At 39.3% G+C, this 21381-nt stretch overlaps 6 protein-coding genes and 1 non-coding gene across 7 annotated transcripts; 3 read left to right on the top strand and 4 right to left on the bottom strand. All coding sequences in view use genetic code 12, as the record gives it.

Annotated features, from left to right (window-relative positions):
* Positions 1-15: 15 nt before the first annotated feature.
* BNR1 (Bnr1p) lies at positions 16-4473 on the bottom strand (the record flags this gene model as incomplete). The annotated part of the gene is made up of 1 exon (XM_713600.1): positions 16-4473. The coding sequence occupies one exon, from the start codon at positions 4471-4473 to the stop codon at positions 16-18; it is 4458 nt and encodes a 1485-aa protein (XP_718693.1).
* An 81-nt stretch (positions 4474-4554) lies between these two features.
* On the top strand, positions 4555-6411 carry CAALFM_CR00060CA (uncharacterized protein; the record flags this gene model as incomplete). The annotated part of the gene is made up of 1 exon (XM_713601.1): positions 4555-6411. One exon carries the CDS (start codon positions 4555-4557, stop codon positions 6409-6411), a length of 1857 nt encoding a protein of 618 aa, XP_718694.1.
* A 147-nt stretch (positions 6412-6558) lies between these two features.
* On the bottom strand, positions 6559-7698 carry INO2 (Ino2p; the record flags this gene model as incomplete). Its single annotated transcript, XM_713602.1, has 1 exon — positions 6559-7698. The coding sequence occupies one exon, from the start codon at positions 7696-7698 to the stop codon at positions 6559-6561; it is 1140 nt and encodes a 379-aa protein (XP_718695.1).
* Positions 7699-9566: 1868 nt separating this feature from the next.
* CAALFM_CR00040CA (uncharacterized protein) lies at positions 9567-10736 on the top strand (the record flags this gene model as incomplete). Its single annotated transcript, XM_713603.2, has 1 exon — positions 9567-10736. The coding sequence occupies one exon, from the start codon at positions 9567-9569 to the stop codon at positions 10734-10736; it is 1170 nt and encodes a 389-aa protein (XP_718696.1).
* Positions 10737-10963: 227 nt separating this feature from the next.
* On the bottom strand, positions 10964-11074 carry tL(CAA)6. Its single transcript has 2 exons — positions 11036-11074; positions 10964-11007 (listed from the first exon to the last, which is right to left on the bottom strand). It is a non-coding gene; the product is annotated as a tRNA-Leu (tRNA).
* A 444-nt stretch (positions 11075-11518) lies between these two features.
* TLO1 (Tlo1p) lies at positions 11519-12271 on the bottom strand (the record flags this gene model as incomplete). Its single annotated transcript, XM_713605.1, has 1 exon — positions 11519-12271. One exon carries the CDS (start codon positions 12269-12271, stop codon positions 11519-11521), a length of 753 nt encoding a protein of 250 aa, XP_718698.1.
* A 2220-nt stretch (positions 12272-14491) lies between these two features.
* On the top strand, positions 14492-16498 carry CAALFM_CR00010CA (uncharacterized protein; the record flags this gene model as incomplete). Its single annotated transcript, XM_713606.2, has 1 exon — positions 14492-16498. The coding sequence occupies one exon, from the start codon at positions 14492-14494 to the stop codon at positions 16496-16498; it is 2007 nt and encodes a 668-aa protein (XP_718699.2).
* Between the last annotated feature and the right edge of the window lie 4883 nt (positions 16499-21381).

The raw sequence follows: 21381 nt of genomic DNA, 5'->3' as shown, positions 1-21381 counted from the left end.
ACCTACAAACTATAACTATTCTTCTTTGTTTCTAAGTTGATGCAACATTGCTTGGGCCCTCAGCATAAACTGTTCACTTTTGGGGCTGGTTTCGCCGTCTGTGGTGCGTTTTCTTGTTGTCATGCGTCGTTTCAAGTTATTGACACTTTCGTATTTGGTGTCAGCAACGATTTCCAAGGGGTTCTCGCTGTAGAACGACAAAGCCTTGCTGCGTCTGTTTTTCGTTTTGGCTCTATTTGTGGTGATCGGGGTGCTGGACTTTAGTTTCTCCAAAAGAGAGTCAATAACCGCAGACGACTCTTCGGCGGTGTCGACCACCGCTTCTGGCTCTGCCAGTTCCTCTTTCAACTTTTCCTTTTTGGCGATTTTATCTTCCAAAATCTTTTTCCTAATCTCGTATGTTCTTTGCTCTTCTTCTCTTTGGATATTTTCAACGTGTGCTTTCTTGTATTCGGTGATAAAAGTGACAAACTTGTAAAAGAATGTGTTTCTGGCAGTTGCATCTTTCGGGTTTTCACCAAAAAACGTCATTAACGAGTTGAGCTCTCCTGCTGTGCGTTTCAAATGGGACTGTAACATTGCGTTTTTGTTTTTGGCATTTAGCATGGGTGAGCTGATGGTGGTTAAGATCCGGTCTTCAGGGTGCAAGTCCTTTTTGTTGCTAAGTTTACCTCGTTCCAAAGAGTCGGTAATGTTCTTGACCGATCGAGACATTTCTTCACAGTCGGTTTCCAATTGCTCGATGGATATGTTGTGCAAGGTAGATAAAACATTTAAATCGTCAACAAATGAGCCATATTCGGGGAACGAGTGACGAACAATCTTTTCAATGTAATGCAAAAATGTCATTGAGTTTTGGTCATCTTTCATGAATTTGAGTCTCTGCAATGTATCCAACTTGAACCCCAACGCCTGTTTTGCGTCGTCGTTCATAAAGTTACCAACCGTACGTATAATACCCAACACATTCTGCAAACTCTCCGACTTTTTTAGTGCTGCGTTTGCCTCATCGACTATATTTAGTTTCCTCATCAAATCGATATAGTCTTTTTTGTAGGTTTGCAGAAACAACAATGCACGCGATCTGGAGCGCCAATAGTGTCTTAGGTTGTAGCACAATTCCAAAAAGATTCTGTCGGCACGTTCCAATTCTTCAGGGTTTTTCATTGGTTTCTTGCGTGTTCGAGGGTCGGTTGAGTATGGTGCCAAATTTCTAAATAGACTATCGCTTAGTTCGACCAATGCTTCATTGTTGAAAAATTCAAGCACACTATGGTTTTCGAGAATTTCCGAATTGCATCGAAGTACTTTTAGCACAAGTTTTTCTTCACTGAGGTTGGCAAACATGTGGAGATTGATACCAAACTGCTGCGACAAGTCTCGTGAAAGGAAAGATTTTTTTGTAGGTTGTTGTTGAGACTCGACGGCTGTTTTCTTTTTGATGGTAGCAGTTTTAGCAGCAAAGACTTGTTCCACCTCACCAAGAACACCCTGTTCGATCAATTTATTTGACAATACAGAATCCTCGAGATTATTCCAGAATGTTTTTTCAATGTTTTCCAACTTGTCCCAATGCATTTGTTTGAGTTTGTTTTTGGGCCTGATTGATGGGACGACGTCGGCTTTGGTTTTGGTGATGCCTTTTTGTGGTTCTTGTTTGTGTTTTTCCTTGAAAAGGGTGCCAAGTTCCTTGACTTTTCCTGGTTGTAACATCCCCGGCATAGGTGGGGGTGGGGGAGTAGTAGTAATGAATCCCGGAAGTGGAGGCGGTGGTGGAGGAGTAGTGGTAATAAATCCGGGAAGTGGAGGTGGTGGAGGTGCAGAAGACTTTATAAATTCTGGCACTGGAGGCGGTGGAGGTGCAGATGCATTCATAAATCCAGGGAGTGGTGGTGGCGGTGGTGCAGCAGACTTTATAAAGTCTGGCACTGGCGGCGGTGGTGGAGCAACTGAGTCCTTTGATTCTGGTGGCGGTGGTTGAGCAACTGGATCCTTTGATTCTGGAAGTGGTGGTGCGCTAGACTCCACCAATCGAGGAGCATCCTGTAAATCCAGCACTGGTCGAGAATCCTGTAAATCGGACACTGGTCTTGCATCCTTGAAATCGAGCATTGGTGGTGCTGAAATACCACCCCTTAATGAACCCTTTTGCATACTGTACAATCCTGGAGGTGTAGGTGGTCTTTTTGATGGGCTTGACGAAGACGTATCTTTGAGACTGGCTACGGTGCCATTGCCAAACCCCTGTTGGCCCACATCAACCACCGGTAATGCCGTATTGTTGGGAGACTGCAACTGTTCGATTTTTTGTTGTAATTTAGACAATTGGCGTTCTTGGGTGGCAATCAATTCGGCCTGGTAATAGTTTTCCTTTTTTAATTCACGGATAGTTTCGATCTTGTTTGTTTCTAGTTCTTTTTCAAGCAATTCTTTCTCTTCCTTGACCAACTCCAATTGGCGTGACAACATTTTTGATTCGGCAACGGCTCTGCGAGCCATATCTTCGGTAGATAAGCGATCCATCAATTTCTGGATGGTGATATTCAACACTGAATGGGCGTCTGTCCCGATAACACGAGACTCGTTGGTGACATGCTGCAACATGGAGTCCACCAAAACCAACATTTTGTGTACGTCCTCGGTGGATCGTTCGCTCTGTTTCAACTTCATTAATCTTTGTAGAACACTTTTCATGGCGCCATCGGACTCGATATCTTCTGCTTCCTTGAGTTTTGTCATAAAACTCTTTTCGTCAAACGAGGATTCAGTGCCGGATAAATTGTCTTCCAATTCAGGTGTGAGTTCGTCTTCCTCGAGTGAGGTGTTAGCTTCGGGTGTGGTTACGAAGTCGGATACCTGCAATAGCTTGAGTTTGGATTGGGGTATATTGGGCAACTGCTTGCTATTTCTTTTCTTCTTGCCTTCGACGTACTCGTTGTAATCCTCTTCGGCATACATTTCGTATTTCTCAATTTCATTATCGATTCTTGTATCCTCGATCTGGGCAAGCTTTTCAAAAATGTTTAGGATTCGAGCATTTCCAAAATCCCTTCTGATTGATATACGCCGTTTCAAGGAGCTGCACATGTCGACCATCGAGTTAATCAAAATCAAGGTAATTGTGGCGTAGTTTTTGAGGTTCGACAATTCGCCGGCTTTGTTCTGGCTCCATGAGTACTTTATGATTGTTTCCTCAAATGCATTTAGCCACGGCTGGAAGATCACGTAGTCGCCGTTTCTGTCCTGCAAACTGCTCAACCCATCTAGGGCGCTTTTCCATAAGGTTTTGTCGCGAAGGAGCATTAGCATTACTAACACCTCAGTTACCAAGATTCGGGTTGTGAGTCTTGGCGACACTAACAAAAACACCAATGCCTTGACGACGTACACTTTTTCCTTCAAAGACAGGGTTTCGTCACGTTTTTCAGAGTTGATGTGTTTCAAACATTTGACTATAAGGTACTCCTTGTCAAACTCTTCGTTCGATTTAATGCTTTTCTTGTTGATTTTTGTCAAAACGACCGAAAGTGCCGTTTCACCTTGGGCATTGATAAACCCCTGAGTCCAGGTCACGCCGCTGTTTTTGACCACGTTGTTTTCGACTAATTTCCTTTCCAATTTCTTGCAATCTTTGAGTGAGAGTTTGTTGGCCATTATGCGTGACACATACCAATCAGGGGACCCGTCTCTGATTTTGAGCTTTTTGTTGACCAACCCCAACAAACTTTCGGTCTCTGTTGGTGCACCAGAAGAGCCTCCGGACTCGATGGATAGTTTGCTGGTGCTGCTATCGTCGTGGACTAGTTTGGTGACTGTAGGTGTTTCTTCGTCGTCGTAGTCTTCGCCGCCAGAAACAATTCTTAGCGGTTTCAATTTCGGTTTAGGTTCTTGGGTAGTGCTACGGGACATTATGAGAAACTCGTGTTCCTGGAATCTATCTCGGTTGGTGAGAAACTTGTCGGTAGCCTGTTCCGACAATTTTTTAAGGTCAAAATGGTGGTTGGTTTCGTGTTCTCGTAGCAAGAGTTCCCATTTGCGTTCAACTGGCTGTTTCTTTAGCGAATAGACTGCTTCATCGGGGAATACTCGGATTGATAAGAGTTTTTCAAACAACTGGTCGACAATCTCTTCTGGTGGTATTTGGTTTTTAAAGTTGGTGGCGGTCTGGAATGACTCTACTCGTTGTTTGGGGTTGAATTTGGTGGTGACATGCAATGTGGGCGAGCTAGTTCGAGATGATACTGATTCAGAGTCGGTGTCTAGTCGTGGTGGGGGTAGGTGGTCGCTGGATAAACCGTAGCCAACAAGACTCAACCCTATAGAATTGAGATTGCTTTTAGGGTCCAACGACGAAAAGTTTTCGGGGGTGGGTGGTTTTGCTTGTTCAGCAAAGTTGAGTAAGGACTTGGATCGTTGTAGTTTTTTCATTCCTTTGGCAAAGACACTCTGTCGTTTGGGAGGTGGTTCGTTCATTGTTGGATGTTGGTATGTGTTGGAATATTTTTGTGTGTGTGGTAACCAAAAAAATTTAAAACAAGTGTTTCTGGATCGGGTATGGCTAGAGATTTAGAAGTCGCGTTTGAAAAAAAAAAACAACAACAACAACCATTACTCTTCATCATGACACCCCCAGTAAAGCTGCAGTTTAGTTTGGATGACTTTTTTAAAAAGTCCAAATATCTCAATCCTGTGAAAGCCCCGGTGAAGCCGGTTTTTCAGCGACAAGACTCGGTGCTTACATCTTTAGATGATGATGCAGGGTTTGATGATGTTGATGTTTCGTATGATACTAGTGTTGAAGTGGTTAATTTGAGAAATACTGTGTTGCCGACCCAAACAAAGAGAAGTGCTGATGTGTTGGAAGTGTACCAGCCCCGCAAACTTACCAAGGTGGAACCCACCAAGGAGGTAGCACCGCAGGAGATTTGTTTAAGCCCTGAACAACAGATGGTTGTCGATACTGTGGTTCATGCCAAAGAGAGTATTTTTTTCACAGGGAGTGCAGGAACAGGTAAGTCGGTTGTTTTGAAAGAGATGGTCAAAGCGTGCAAAGGAGTGTATGGAGACAATTTTGGGGTTACGGCATCGACAGGTTTGGCTGCATGCAATATCCAGGGCCAGACAGTGCACAGATATCTAGGTATTGGGTTTGGAAGAGACCCCGTCGACAAGTTGGCAGCGAAAGTGAGAAAGAATGTCATGTTGTTAAGGAAATGGCAACAAATGAGGTTGCTTATTATTGATGAGATATCGATGATTGATGCCGGGTTGTTTGACAAGATCGAAGAGGTTGCACGGATAGTGCGCAACAACGAGAAGCCGTTTGGTGGGATCCAGATTGTTGCGTGTGGGGATTTCTACCAGTTGCCGCCAGTCAACAAGGACGGCAAGGCGAGGTTTTGTTTTGAAGGGAAAAGTTGGCACAAAGTGATTAAGAAATCGATTGTGTTGAAACAAGTTTTTAGACAAAAGGGGGACACGGAGTTTATTGATATGTTGAATGCATTGCGACTTGGGAATTTAAATGCGGCGGTGTTGGAGAAGTTTGCTACTTTGCAGCGGGAGATTCACTACGAGGACAAGTTAGAGCCCACGGAATTGTTTCCTACACTAAATGAGGTGCGTCAGGCGAACCTGTCGAGGCTTGCACGGTTGCCAGGGAAAGAAAGGGTGTTTGTTGCCACTGATCGAGGAGACCCCAGGCAGCATAAAATGCTTGATAACTTGATGTGTGAGAAGGTGTTGCGTCTCAAGGAAGGGGCACAAGTGATGAATATTGTGAATTATTCCGAGGATATTGTCAATGGGTCATTGGGAGTGGTTTTGTTTTTTGCGACTAGGGAATTGTACTATAAGTTTATCCAACATTATGGGCCCATCAATGCGAACGACGAGGATGCGATTAAAGAGATGAGGTTTATATGTCATAGAATTGACGAGAGCGAGTATACTGCAGAAGAGAAGGAGTATTATGAGGGCTTACTGAATGAGCGCAAGGAGTGGGTACAGAATGCTACAAACGTTGCCGTGAGAGGAACTGGTGTTGAATGTTTTCCGGTGGTTAATTTCAAGACGCGTGGATCTGATGTTGTTGCTCTTGTGGATAAACAGGATTTCAAGATGGAAAAGGCGAGCAAGAAAGTTACTGACCAGTTAGACGACCTTAATGTTTTGGCAAGAGAGCAGTTGCCGCTTTTGCTTGCATGGGCCATGTCGATTCACAAGTCGCAGGGTCAGACCTTGGATAGGGTTAGGGTTGATTTGGGTCGTAGTTTTGCTGATGGCCAGGCGTATGTGGCGTTGTCCCGGGCGACCAGCAAAGATCGGTTAGAGTTGCGCCACTTTCGACCAGACAAGGTTACGACGTCGAATGCTGTGAGAATGTTCTACCAGTCGTTAGAGCAAGTATAGAAAAGTAGCAATGTACCCCCACTGACTATGATTGCTAGTCATGATAGGGCTGCCATTTTTTTTTTTTGGCATGTGATTTTTTTTTTTCTTGCCCAAAAATAAAATGTGTATAAGAACTAAATAAATATATATATTACATAACCAGACCTACCTATTTTCTATTAATTTCTTTAAACTGTCGTTCATTGATTTGATTAGAATCATTTCATTGCTGATTCTTATCAAGGCGTTGTGTTTACTCAAATTGGGTAATCCATCTTTATTAACTCGTGCACGTTTTGATTTGCGTTCGCTTTCGTTTAGTTCAGGTAGCTTGTTGAATGCGTCTAGGTCTATTATCAATTCGAGACAGCGTTGGTAGGCGAATTTGCACAACTGGCGTCTTTTCTGTTCTGAATGGGAGTGGTTTAATCGTTTTTGTTCAACGCTAAGCAATGGCTTGCTAGATGTTCTCTTTCTCTTTTTGGTGGTGGGGGTGGTTTCTTCTTCGCTCTCGTCGCTTTCGATGTCGCTGTTTCTCTTTCTCAGCTCGTCTCCAGAATTTGGTGGCGTGACAAATTGCTTGACAACTTTGGGGGTGGTGGGTTTGGGTTTGTATTCGGTTGTGCTTGGTGATGGTAGTTGTGTACATGGGTGAGCAAATGCTTCTGTCAACTCTTGCTTTAAAGCAGCGTGTTCCTCTTCAGTGAATCTTACTTTCTGTTGTAGTGGTGGGTTGTGCTCGAGACTTTGGCTTCGTGGTTTAAACTGTTGCGGCACTTTCATGGTGTGCAATTCAAAACTCAAATCGACATCTTCATCGGGCACAGAAGTTCTTGTGTTGTTGTAGAACTGTAATGGGTTAACTGAAGCAACGGGGTTGGCCAAATTGTCTAAAAACTTTTCTAATGCGTTGGATTCGGTGTTGGTAAAGAATTGGTCAAACGTGTCGTCGTTGAATGAGTAGTTTTTGTTCGTGGCATCGTTCATGAGTCCTGATTGTTTGTTGTATTCGCCATTTAGGATTTGGGCTCTTTCGTAAGCAAACTGGTCTGGGAACTGTGCCGACGATGGTGGTTGTAAGTTTGAGACGTATTGCTGGTTCAATGCTTGGACTTTTTGTAATTGTTCGAATGACCCCATGGCGTTTTTCTCTTGCAAGTTGTTGTACATATCGTAAGCTTGTTCGAAGTCCATGTCGTTGGAGAAGATGTCGAGCAAGTCAAAGTCTGCTTGACTGTTGGATGCTGTGAATGTCACTTTTTCAGTGGGATTATTGTTCATAGTTTGGGTAACAGTGGAAGACATGTAGAGAGGTGTGTTGATTTAGGAAAAAAAAAAAAAAAAAATTTTGTTTACACCCAGAATTCCAGAACAATTTATATTTTTTTTTCTGCCTCTCCACCTACAATAACAACCAAAAAAAATTTTTGTGTTACTCCGTTGTTTTTTTTTTGCTGTCCCTCTGGCCGACCCCTCTTGTTGTCTCCCCATAGGTTATTTCTTTTCCGGAAGCTGCATATTTTCCAAAAGTGGAAGTTTTTTTTTACATGTTAGTGCGGACAAAGTTGATAGGGCACGCTTGGTTGTCCAACTCTATTGCTTATCGTAAATTCTGACTTGCCAAAAGTAACAGTTTATCTACCCACTTTAAACTCCGACTCTTGTTAATGCCCCACTTTATTCTTTGCGTTGCAGCAGTGAACAACGATTAAAAATTATGAGAACCTAGGCAAACCTGTTTTCGCTAGGCTCAGTTAAAACAGGTATCTGTCATGGTGATTGGTCGGAAATAATATGCATGATCTATAAAGGAGAGATTTTCTATGTCCGGCACCACCACCAGGCGGTGGAGTAGGTCCAAAAAAAAAAGAGCGCAATTTGATTTGTCGGAGATAATTTGGTTATACGCAGGACGACGTTTAGAAATATCCCACGGTTATTTTCTGAATCTTAGATAAGCCCTAGATCTTGAATAAGCCAACAAGGGCACCGGAGTTTGTAAAAGCCAAGGGTGTTGTTAACTTTGCATTTATACTAACCTTGATAACGGTTTGTCATATTCCGAATATCCGGAGTGGTAATTTTTTTTGGCAGGGATTTTTTGTAAATTTTACGAAAAAAAAAAGTTTAATTTATCACTGACAGGTGGTAAGACTGTTAGTAGTTTGGGTGGGATTCTGGTTCAGAACAATTACTTTCCCAACTAAGCAAAGAGTTATTTCCTGATTGGGATATGTAGAAATGGCCATTATATGTTACATGCGGAGTTTATCCTGCATATACTCACACAAAGAGAACAATAGGAATATTTAAAACGGCCATTTCAAAATTATCCGCAAAACAGGTGCCAGAAGATATGATGTGTCAAAATCTAAATCAAAAGAAAACCGCATATACAGCCGTTAATATTATAGATGTAGCAGTATTGTTGTTCGTAACCGGAAGTTGAAACGTTGACATATACCAAAAATTTAATGATCCCCTTATCAGTGACAACGTGGGAAATGCAATTTCGTGGATCCATTTAACCTAAAAATTAACGGATGAAAGTTTAATTACAATATAGAATATCAAGCGCCACAATTATATCTCTATGATGACACCGTTATCTATTATCCCTGGCCAATAATATCTGCCATTATTGAAAGTTTAATTGATACGAATTTTTCGTAGTCAAATAGGTCAAAAGAAGGTTATCTATAAGGGTGCTGTAGAACCCAAACGCTTTCAAGATGAACTGGTTGACCTGCCAAGGTGAACTGGTTGAAATGCCAAAAATTGGGAATAGGAGGCTGTACTGTAATTATTAGATGGATATGAGAGAGCTTATTGGTGAATTGTGTGGTATGGTGAAAAATTGGTGTGTGTGTTGTCCCTTTTTCTGGAGACTTTTTTACACGACAAGTTCAGAAAAATTTAAATTTTACATCACTTTTTTTTTTGGACACCAACTACAAGTTTAGCAAAACAAATGATTCACAATAGAAGATTGTTGCATAGATGAGAGAAATCAGGGCTTATCAAAGATTGATGGCTGATCAGTGAAGATGCAACAAGTTGGTAACCCCGTGGCTTATTACGATCAGGTCAACTGGTAAAGCCTTGAAACAGAAACTAGTTCCAGTTGTGGTTCCAAATTAAAGTTGTGCAGTGGTGGAGAGTGTAAAGATCCAATGGAAGCCCCAAATTTTGGTCCTACAATTCCAACCCTTCCAATCACCAGTCAAAGTAAGACAAGTGTCTCGTCAGTTGTTTCAAAAAGCACTACAGAAGATAATGAGACTGATTGTGAGACAGACGTTCCAACCATCATTCCAAGTGGGTCAGTTCTTCCAACAACGTCTGTTCTTCCAACTATTATTCCAACTGGGTCAGGATCTATTACTGTTCTCCCAACAAAGTCAACCACTTCTGATGACGACGATGACGAGACTGATTGTGAAACTGAAATTCCTACTATCCATCCAACTGTGTCAACCACTAGAACATTTACTTCCGATGGGGTGCCAACAACTCAAACACTCACCACAAAATTACCTCCAACCACTAATCAACATACTGAAACGGAAGTTGTTTCTATCACATATACTGGTGGTGGTCAGACATTTACCACTTATCTCACACAATCTGGTGAAATCTGTGATGAAACTGTTACGTTGACAATCACAACCACATGTCCACTGACAACTGTTGCTCCAGGTGGACAGCTATATACCACGACTGTGACTGTTATTACCACACACACTGTCTATCCAGATGACTGGGAAGATGATGGCTATGAAGGGGAAGACAATGCCGGTGGTTCTGCCAGTGGCTCCTCTGATGATGGTGAATGGGAATGGTATGAAGAAGATGATGGCGAATGTGTGCCAACAGGTGGATCAAGTTCTGGATCTGGCACAGGCTCTTGGTGGGGTTCTGGTGCTGGATCAAGTGGTGGTACTACTTCTGGATCCAGTTCTGGTGTTAGTTCAGGTGATTCCGGTTCTTCTTCAGTTACTGGTGGATCGTCTGGAAGCTGGTGGGGTGGATCTGGTAACGATTATGTTTGCCCTGGTGAAGATGGCTACGATGATGAAGATGATCAAACTCCTGAACCAGAGTGTGACGATGAGGATGATAGCTGGGATGATGATGAAGAGTGTGATACACAAGCTGCTAAGGAAGTTGTCAACTCGGTTACTGTTGCTGCTGAAAGTGTTTATCCATCTACCACTGCTGCCAGTTTGACCACATCATGGATATCGACACAAACTGCCCAATCAGTGACACAAATTGAGAATATTGGTGGTAAGGTTTCTGCCAGTGGACTTTTTGTTGTTCTTGGGTTGTTGTTGATATAAGGGGATTGTTACAGGATATATAATTGCAGGCAGTTTTSATCCCCAAACATGGAATTGTCTTGAAAAAAAAAAATTAYTTTTGCTTATTTCGTTAACGTTAGATTTATTATTTTCCAGCCTAGTAGTTTAGTTAGGTACATTTTTAGTTTAATACCAAAGATTTTTAAGAATAGAGGAAATTGTAGAAATAATTTTTGAAAAAAAAAATGAGAGGTTCTTGGAAATAATGACACCAAGGAGATTCGAACTCCTGCATCTTACGATAGTAGAAACCCCTGGATCGCAGGAGAAGAATAATTCTTGAGTCTACCGCCTTAGACCAACTCGGCCATAGTGCCAAATAATGAGAGAAAAAGATGGTAATTAATTGAGATGGTTAAAAATGTAGAGTAGTCATGGTTCTGGAAGTAGCAGAATTAGTGGATTCTGTTGATTTAAGGATGGCTATCAAGCAATAGCAGAGTGTGGAGTACAGAAGTAGAGCAATGTGTATTTATTTATCAGTAGAAACTAGATTTTTGCTTAAGAATTTGGTCAAAATTTCCACCAAAAAATAATCACCTCAGGATAGTTGTTGTAGAGTCGACTGACTCAAGTAAAGAACGGATTGCAATTTAAAGTAGTTGGMCCGTTAAGCTAGCTCAGTAATGTCTGACTTGGTGATTTGGTGTATCTACGGTTAGAACTTGTTGAACAGAATAAACACTTGAAATATATAGCTATATAAAATATTTCTTTTCTTATTCCTGCACTATCTGTATATGTCTTGTAGAACAGAGCCCCTAATTACCAAACTGGTTTAAAAAGCTGTCTACATCAAACTCTTCGTTTACGTGGTCGCCATTGTCGAGCAATGTCATGTTCAACCCGTCTAGTATCAGCTCGTCGTTTTCAAGTATGTTGTTCATGTCCAAGTTGTTGTCTGTGGTGGCAGGTACTTTGTCGTCCAATTTTAGGTCCTCGTAGTCCATGTTGGACAACATGTCTTCGTCGTTGGTATTGTCGTTGATGTCAAAGCCAATAAAGTCGTCAAAGTTGTCAAACTTTTGTGGGACGGTCTCTGCTTTCTTTCTGGCCTCTTCTTCTGCTTTCTTGGCTTCCTCTGCCTTCTTGGCTGCTTCTTCTACCTTCTTGGCTTCCTCTGCCTTCTTCTTGGCTTCCTCTGCCTTCTTCTTGGCCTCTTCTTCCTTCTTCTTGGCCTCTTCTTCCTTCTTCTTGGCCTCTTCTTCACGTTTCTTTCTTGCCTCTTCTTCTTTGACTTTCAATTCGTCAAATTTCTTTTTCTTTTCAACCATAACGCCGAGACACCACTCTGCATCATTGAGTTTCGACACTGTTTGGTCTAGAATAGCATGGAAGTTTTGGATTTCACCGTTGAGCAGTTGGGTTATGGATTTTTGGATTAGTTCGTTGTTGGGGCTAGTTATCACATTGCTTTGTTTTCTGTTTTGGTCAATTATCTCAAATATGTATCCTGATGATTTCAATATCTCGTCGAGTGAGTTATGTAATCTTGTTTGGAGGTTTTCTGGCATGGTGGGGGGAAATAAAGGTGTGATAAAATTATTCTTGTTGGTTTATGCGACGATTGTGTCAGGGAAATAACTCCTTGATATATGTTAATATATAGGGACATCTACACCCAGAGTGTAGACGGAGACACGACCTCCGAAGGATCGGTCTGTATAAGGACCTGGATGTGACCTAGACGAGCTGGTCAATCCCGAGGAATTGACGAAGTATATATCTACATACGCACACATAGTGATTAATATACTATYAARTGTTCACTGATACTCAGATTCCATTAATATAAGTYGTACGTATTAGGTCAACATTGGTGAAGAATTTGCACTCATCAAGAGTCAGGAATTAGTATAAAAAGAAGAGAAAASAAAGGTATTTAGGATATAGAGACCGAGTTTCAGGATGGGGGCTATTTTTACAACAAAGTGACGTGAAAAGGTCAATAGCCACGACTTGCAGACTCTTATGCGCAATTATGCAAGTTGTTGCCTTTTGTTTACATTTTTTGTCGACCTAAGCAACATTCATCCCTTGCCCGCCCCCCTATTTTCACCACCATAAATGCCACGCTGGCGTGACCTCAAAAATTTTACTATCCCTATCACTTTCTTTTCCTTCTTTTTTCACCATTCGTTCATCAATCCATTAGTTTTCATCATAGATCGACTGAATAAGTGCTACTACTTCGACTACTGATCCTTTAAGTTATGGCAAGTATGAATAATACAACTTTTTTGAAGAATTTTGTTTACTAACTAAGTATTATAGAAAAGTCAGAGATTATTGTTCATGATTGTATCGGTTTTCATCATAAATCATTGAAAAGATTCTAGTCAAGTGTTTCAGAGATGCCCTAAGTTAAGATATGTATGATCATTACCTATGGTATTGAAGAATTTTGTTTACTAACTAACTAATATAGATAATTTATTGATTGTTGTTTGGAGACTACCCATAATGCTTCTGGTATCGCGGTTCGGTCAGCTATGATGATTACACAATAGGGTACTTCTATTTGACAACTTCTGTCACATGTTATTGCTTGATTTGGCTTGTTCTAAAGTGTTTTTTTTTTACTGGAAATTGATTATTCAGGGGTTTGTAATTGACCATAAAATCTAACATTAAAGTGGCCAAATGGACTATCTGACTTGCTTTGATAAGAGATGACAGGATTTTAAGGATATCAACCTAGTTTTCGGTGAATTTATGGTATCAATTGAACTTGTGGTCCGTGACAAGGATTACTGATAGATAAACCGTTTTTGCAAGGTACATTTACCAGTCAACTAGGATTTATGATTCAATATCAAAAACAGAAACCAATTATCACAATGTAGGTTCTAATATATAGTGGTTGTGTATACACCAAGAAGTTAATGATTTGTTCATAATTAGTGTGACAGACTACATGAAGTATACTATGACTTCTCTTGATCAGTGAAACGCGCGATTGTTATTGATTTTAATATAAAAACGCCACTTTAAATACATTTAAAAAAATGTAAACAAAACTTTTAAAACAGTTGAAACACTGAAATCAATATAACCAATGCCTAACACCAACGAATTTGAAGACTCATCTCAGCAATCTAGAGACAAACTTTTGGATTCCTCACCTCTTAAGGAAAACAGGCTAGTGAAAGCTGGTCTTTTTTTATAAAAAGAACGCATATCCATCATTCTCTGATCCACATTGTTATGGACACGAGAAAAGAAAGAGAACAGGTTTGGACTGCTACAACTACAGCTTTAAAAATGAAAAAGAGTTCCGGGAATGGCTCGAACAAAGACAGCTTGGATGTGTTTGGGTTCGAGAAAGGAAAACTCCCCCCAAGGGTTCAGCTTATATCAAATACCAAAGCTATATCTGCAACAAATCCAGATCTTATATTCAAAAAAGCTTAAACCACCAACCGAATCAAAACTATGCTGTGAATGAAGACGGTGCTGTGAATGAAGACGGTGCCGTGAATGAAAACAATATCAACAATCAAAAAGCTGTCAAAAAAAGAAACAGAAAAGAAACAATAAAAACCCAATACCCAGCCAAAATTATTGCGTTCCAATACGAACAAGATGGAAAGTTTTATGCTGATTGGATTTATGAGCATAATCACCCCTTGACTGATAGTTATTATCATAATAGTAGACTTAGAAAAGACTTAACAAAAGAATTGAAGATTGCAATAGAACAAAAAACACCAATAGTTGAAATAATTAATTCAATGTTAGATCCAATTTACAAAAGTTGCCACAGATGTAATATTAGTGATCGAAATGAAATTGCAGCATTATTTAAAGACTACTATCCTCAAAGTCTTGATGTCTATTCATATCATTTGAAAAATATTTCTAGTGAACTTTTCGAATCCAAAGTCAAAAAAGGTCAAACAATAAAGGATTCCTTATTGGGTTGGAAAAATATTATAAAAACACAGTACGGTGGATGGGCCAAGTTTTGTAATGAATATAATACAACAAATTCCAAACATCACAATGTATTTTCTTTTCAATTCTGTGTTGATACTCAAATTCAGTTACTAAAGAACGTCCACTTGTTTGGTTTAGATGCAACTCATGGTTTGGTAAAATCTTTAAACGGTCAATCAAATGCCTATCTTTTTGTTCTCACAGGAATAATACCTTCTAGTCGCAACACTTTTCCATTATCATTTATGTTGACAAATTATACTGGAAAAATAACTATCCAACATTGGTTAAATAATCTCAAAACAGAATTTGGAATTAACCCTACCCAATTTGTAATTGATGCTGATCCTGCTGAAATTTCAGGTATCCAATCCATATTCAAGGACACCAAAATAGTTCTATGCTACTTTCACGTATTGAGAGCTGTTACTATAAAACTCAAAGAAGTTGTAATTCTTCCAGACAAAGAGCAGCAAAAAGCTATTCATGACCTGATAACCCAAGACTTGAAACGAATATTATTCAATTCAGAAAACACAGAAAATGATATTCAAAAATTCCTAGAAAAATATGCATCTTTTCGAAGATTTAAATCATATTTTCAAAAGCAATGGATGAGTAAAATCAATATGTGGTTACGAACAGAAAACAATACCTTTGATATACTTCTTTTAACAAATAATTTAACAGAAAATTTCTTTTCGGTGTTGAAAACAGTTATTCTCAAAAATCAACCAAACAAACGGCTTGACTCATTAGTCTATGTGTTAGTGGAGATAGTAATCCCCCGCTTCTGGAGGAAAGAATTCAAAGTGATTACGGGTGATGAAAAGCCAAATACGAGGGGACCAGAAGTTTCACAAAAAAAACAGTTAGATATTCTTGAGGATGAAGAAATAAAAGAACTTGTTAAATTAAATATTATTAATAACCTGGAATTGTTTGTTGTGCAATCACCACATCGAAGCGAAATGTCATACAACGTTGAATTGAACTATCAAAACAAAACCGGCCAATGCTCTTGTGAAATGTTTACAATTGAAGAATGCAGCTGTATTCATACCTTGGCTGTATATCGTTATATAAACATCCACAAAAATTTCTATCGGGAAAAAATCAGAGGTAGCCCCCAAAATGCCATACCTCTTTGTCTTAGAATAGAAATGTTCCCGTTGGTTGGTCAAAAAATAGGTGCATATGTTGCAGAAGAATTGTTGGAAGAACTAGACGAAGAAGGAGAATTGGAAACAAGTGTTTCCGAGATAATGAATCAACTAGCTGCATCAAATGAATCGCTTGAGGGATGTCTTCCAATTAGTTCCCTATTAAGTCTGGCTATTGCCATAATTGATGAAGCTTCAGAGAGCAGCAATGATGAAGCCCCAACTATTCTTACCAGCAATCACCTAGACGAAATCGGTAGTAGTTATGACCCTCAATTTGATGATTATGTTAATGATCCAGATGGTTTTGAAAGTCGATTGCAAGAAGCAATGGCAATGAGCAGTTCTCCAATTATTAGTGATGAGGAAAATGAAAATCAAGAGATTTCCAATTCCAATTTTCAAAATGGGGAAAATTTTTTTTCACGAGAAGAAGGAAGATCAATTGAGCTGCTCCCTTCGCTGCCACCTCCATCGCACAATACATCAGTTTCAACAAGTCGTGATACACTGAATACAACAAGTCGTAATACGCAGAATACGACAGCAAATACTACAGAATACGATCCAGAAATCGACGAGCCCATCCGTGAAAGCCTTGATATTTACCATCTGCTCCTTTCTATTAAAAGAAGATGATCATACCACAATTCACAGTGGAAAGATATTCGTAGAGTCATTACTATACTCAAGAGAAGTGTAAAACATGTAGAAACTGRCCAGAGAAACTTATCACACCCTCGCCGGTCAGACAAACGAAGGAAATTAAATTAATAAGCGGTTCTTATCTTTATACAAAGTTCTTTAATTCGTACATAGTTGTTTGTTTTTTGARTATAAATTATGAAGACTTAAAATAATAGTCGAAGAGGTGGGCCCAGATAGCGTTTTCTAGCACGAAGCAACAACAATACCACTTCGACCTAGAGCTGTCGACCTAGAAATTTGTTTTAAGGGATGAAAATCCAAAAAGGGAAATGTTGAGGCGAGCTATTGCATGTTTGTTCTATTTATAGTAATAAAAATGAAAATTATGAACCCACTTTATGCATATTTTGCTGTACAAATGAGGTCATTTTATTGATTTTTCTTCCTAAACTAGTAACTGAGAATCTAAAATCATGCGAGCAATTTATCTGAAGTAATTAAAATAAAAAGAAATTCACGTCACTTTGTTGTAAAAATAGCCTCCATCGAGTTTCAGTAGACACTTTTAGTGGGCGTAAACTTTATTTACTCTGTTTTTTGCTTATTAAAAATTAATGCCTATCGTGTACTAGGACTAATTCTCACGAATATTCCGTGTATACAAACAGTTCCCTTTTCTCTTTTCTATGATACGTATCTCCAGAGGCCATAGAATGCACTCCTTTATTAGTACATTTCCTTATTAAACTACACTATAGTATAGAATTGAAATACATTAATTTATATTATTATCACTACTCAAAGATAAGATTCCTAAAGGTACTTTAACTTCTGAATARTATRAAACTAAACGGTACCAATTAAACAGTCTGGCATGTTTTTACTCAAAAATTTTGATAAAATTAAGCAAAAAATTTTTTCTAAGTGCGGAGGGTTATGTAGTTGCTAAAAAGGGTTATACCTGACTATAAATACCAATCAATGAGAGCAAGGATGAGTTTGGTGTTTTCTTAAAGGGTTGATATCTTGTGAGTMAACAGTAMATCTTTTGTGTGATAGATTGCCCTTATAACAAGGAATATGTGTAGTTGTAGGTCAAGCAGTGTGAATGTTGTAGTATAGAAAGATCCACTAGAAGTATGGCTGTTTYGGTTGGGCTCACCAAGAAGTCTGATTTAGCACTGCAAAGTTTTTGCCAAAATGAGAAAAGTTGTACCGTCTCACCACCACAAAAAAAAAAATTGGWTGGAATAAAAACTTTCAAAAACAGTTCACTTTSCACCACAGATGTATCCAACACATTGACGTTGTTTGTGAACWAGTAGTCATTTGCGGCTGCTTAGAACCAATGGAAGAATCTCGTGATAGTTCTGTTCAATTTGACGGAGCAGCAGATCATCCAATTGTCTTCTAACAACAAGGTCAGAGTCTTCAACTACAAATAGCTCTCGCCAGATTTGCCATAACATTATCTTTCGTGCCAGCAACGAATCAACACAGCAGGATGGAAAAACACCGATTCACGAACACCTAGAGTACACGTATCTAGCTATAACACGAGCAGTAAGACGGATTTTAAAAGGAGCTGGAAAATATAAACRTCAAGAGAAATCAAAAAAAACGATTAATAWTACCACGCTCATGGATTCGKGTTCAGATTGAACATCAGTCTCAGCAAACATGGAAAGTTAACAATTTTTGTTGTCTATGAATTACMGAACCAGGGGAAATGGCAAAACATTACACCAAGAAATGATGAGACAGCTAACCCTAGAATTATGGCACAAGTCTCAAAGGTGAGTAAGCGATGCTGTTGAATCTGGTTATGTCCATAATACTACTTGAAATGATCTAATTAGAAGTTTAATAAATATACGATTATGCAATGCAAGACTGGGGCAATTTCAGGTTCCTCTCTATAAGACCGACTGCTACTGTAGGCCAAACGAAGCAGAAACTCTGAATTGGAGGATAAACCCATGTCTATAAGACACCAARCACAGTTGTAGAGAAAAGTTTACCCCAAAAAGTCATTCAAGGAGTAATCAGATCATAAAAATGAAGCTTACATAAAAACGCGGTAACGACAGGTGAAGAGAAATTTGTCGATCAAATTTCATCCCGAAGGTTCTTCATCAGAGATAGTGTTGAATTTTCCCAAAATTTTTTGGACATCTTCAGATGTAGCCCCAGCCAAGACTAACCAAGGGGGGGCCACTGGTTTGATTTACGGAAGTCTAACTGCCAACAAGARCGACTTGTACGTGTTAGCAACTCCGAATTCAAAGTCCCTCAAGATCAAGCTAACACTATCAATTGCCTAACGAATTTGAACAACTCTAAAACTACCCCCTGCTGTAATCACCACAACAATTAACCCACTCGTTAGCCCACACTAGCAGTTCTGTAACCAATTCAAAATGATCTAACTTACTGCTCTAATTTGCAGCAATATCAACAAATGCTTTAATCTGGTGATCAATTTGAATATCTCTAGAACTCTCAACTCACTGTACCAGAACTATTTAAACCAGATTTAACAACCCCAATTCAACCAATTYGGCACACTCTCAARTGARCCACTCAGTAATTGAATATCTCTCTTGGAAACTACACCAGTAAAACAGTGAATAGCTAATTTCAACAAATGTATTAACCGGGTGATAAATTTGAATAACTGTACAATCTATTTAGAACTCTCTTCACAAATGAGCAACTCTAAGTTTGAGCAACTCCCTGAACCAAGAACTCAACCCTTGATTTAGACCAMTCTTAAAACTAATTCAACAACAACACTAGTTTGGAACTCTCTTCTGAAATGAGCCACTCGGAATTTCAACAACTCCCTGAACCTAAATTACAACTCTCTCAAATAAACCAATYTCTAATTGAACAACAACCCCAATAGTTTAAAACTCTCTTCTYGTTTACAACTACTCTGACTTTGTACAAATCACTGTACCGGAACTACCCTTGATTTAAACMTCTCTCAACACTAACTCTAAAACAACTACACCAATCTAGAACTCTCTTCAAATTKGAACTACTCTGAGATTGAAAAACTATATCAAAATTAAACTTATTCACTGATTTGAACCACTTTCATACCTAATTGAACAACCCCCCTAGTTTGGAACAACATTCCTATTTTGAAATACTCTATACCTCAACAACTCCTCGAACCTAAATTACAACTCTCTCAAATAAACCAATCTCTAATTAAACAACACMCTACCCAATTTAAACATCCGTACRGTCAATCAACTATCTAAAGCATCCGCACACCCAAYTCATTCTCACACACATCCGGACTAWWGGGGGTGCAAGCACCCCAAAAAARAAAAAAAAAAAAAAGGTGAGCATCCGTACGGTTGTGGTGCGGCAGTTGGAGAAGTGYTGCTCACTCGAGGTGTGTGGCCTSTATTGGCTAGAAAATTATTGCTAAATCTAAACTTGTTTGTGTGACTCTCGCTTTGCTCGGGTGCTCGCTTGAAGTTAGACATCCGTGGTCAACAGAAAAAATGCGCAACAACACCCCACAATGCGCAAATACGCRCAAAAATACGAACACATCTCTACCTGCTCTACCTGCTCTATCAACACAACCTACAAGGACCCCCCGTGTTGTTCCATACTAATGGAAACGCGGAAAAAAGATGGCAAAAATTTTTTTGCTAACAAATTTTGTTAGGCGCGAAAAAAAAGATGGCAAAGATTTTACAAGYTGTCAAAAAAAGATGACAAAAATTTACCAAGTTTTTTTGGGGTTTTTTTGGGGTTTTTTTTAGGCTTATATAGRTTGTTTAGGGGYGTAGGAATAGGATGGGCTGTGTTTGGGAGCAAACGGAGCACTGGTTGCCGAGATATGCGCGGTTAAAGGTGGGWGAACAGAAAAGGCGGAAAAACAGTAGGTAGATRCCCACTTTTTGCACTTTTTAAAGCACCACTAGATAGCTCTCACTCTGTAGATTCTACCTATCAAGGTTAGAAGTYGATACCTCTTTTGGKTGTTGAGCTAGAGCCCGTTTTAGTCAGTTTTGGCCGATTTTACGACATTTTTTTGTCATCTTTTTTTTAACTATGCGACTTTTTTTTGGTGGTGCGACATATTTTTGCCATCTTTTTTTTGGTGGTGCGACATTTTTTGTCATCTTTAATTTTGTATGGGGATTTTTTGCCATCTTTTTTGAGGCGACGACATTTTTTGCCATTTTCGGGAATAAGTTATTTCCGAGGAGAGGAAAATTTTGGGCTCGAGTTTGCAAAAATTCTGAGCTAAAAGTTGGTTCTAGTTGGGGTGAAAATGGGGAAATTCAAACAAAGAATTGATGCACAGCAAATAATAGAGTTTTAGACTTGTAATTGTGTATAGTAAGAGAATTAACTTCAAAGAAGAAGCAGGAGAATAGAATTTACTGAAAGGAGTAAGGGAAGTCTATTTTTGAGTTTAAGATGGCAAAAGTTAAATTTAGAAACAGCTAAACAAGTCAGAASAACTATTAAMGTTGCGACTCTATTGTGAAGTTTAGTGGGTAAGTTATTTGACTGTTTTGGAGGCAGTTGATTGTGTAGTTGTGAAAATCGGGGTGCCGGTGGGAGACCCGTGGGTGATCGGTGAGCSRGGGACACGTCAACAAAAAAAGATGGCAGAAAAAAAGCTGACAGAAAAAAAAAGATGGCAAAAAAAAGATGGCAGAAAACATCACTTTTCTTCTTCAACAACCAGGCAATCAACAATCAATCAACAATCAGTCAGATATTTAATCAGTCAGGTAAAATGGATTATGCAGATGTGAATGATACTTGAATTGGAAGTTAGACACCCGGGAGATAAAGAGTTTATGGAAAAGTCATTTTATTTGGAAAACTTATTT

This window comes from Candida albicans, chromosome R, assembly GCF_000182965.3.
Source record: "Candida albicans SC5314 chromosome R, complete sequence".
Taxonomy (NCBI): Eukaryota; Fungi; Ascomycota; class Pichiomycetes; order Serinales; family Debaryomycetaceae; genus Candida; species Candida albicans.
Note: the sequence above shows the minus strand (reverse complement) of the source record. Positions and strands in the feature narration are given on the sequence as shown.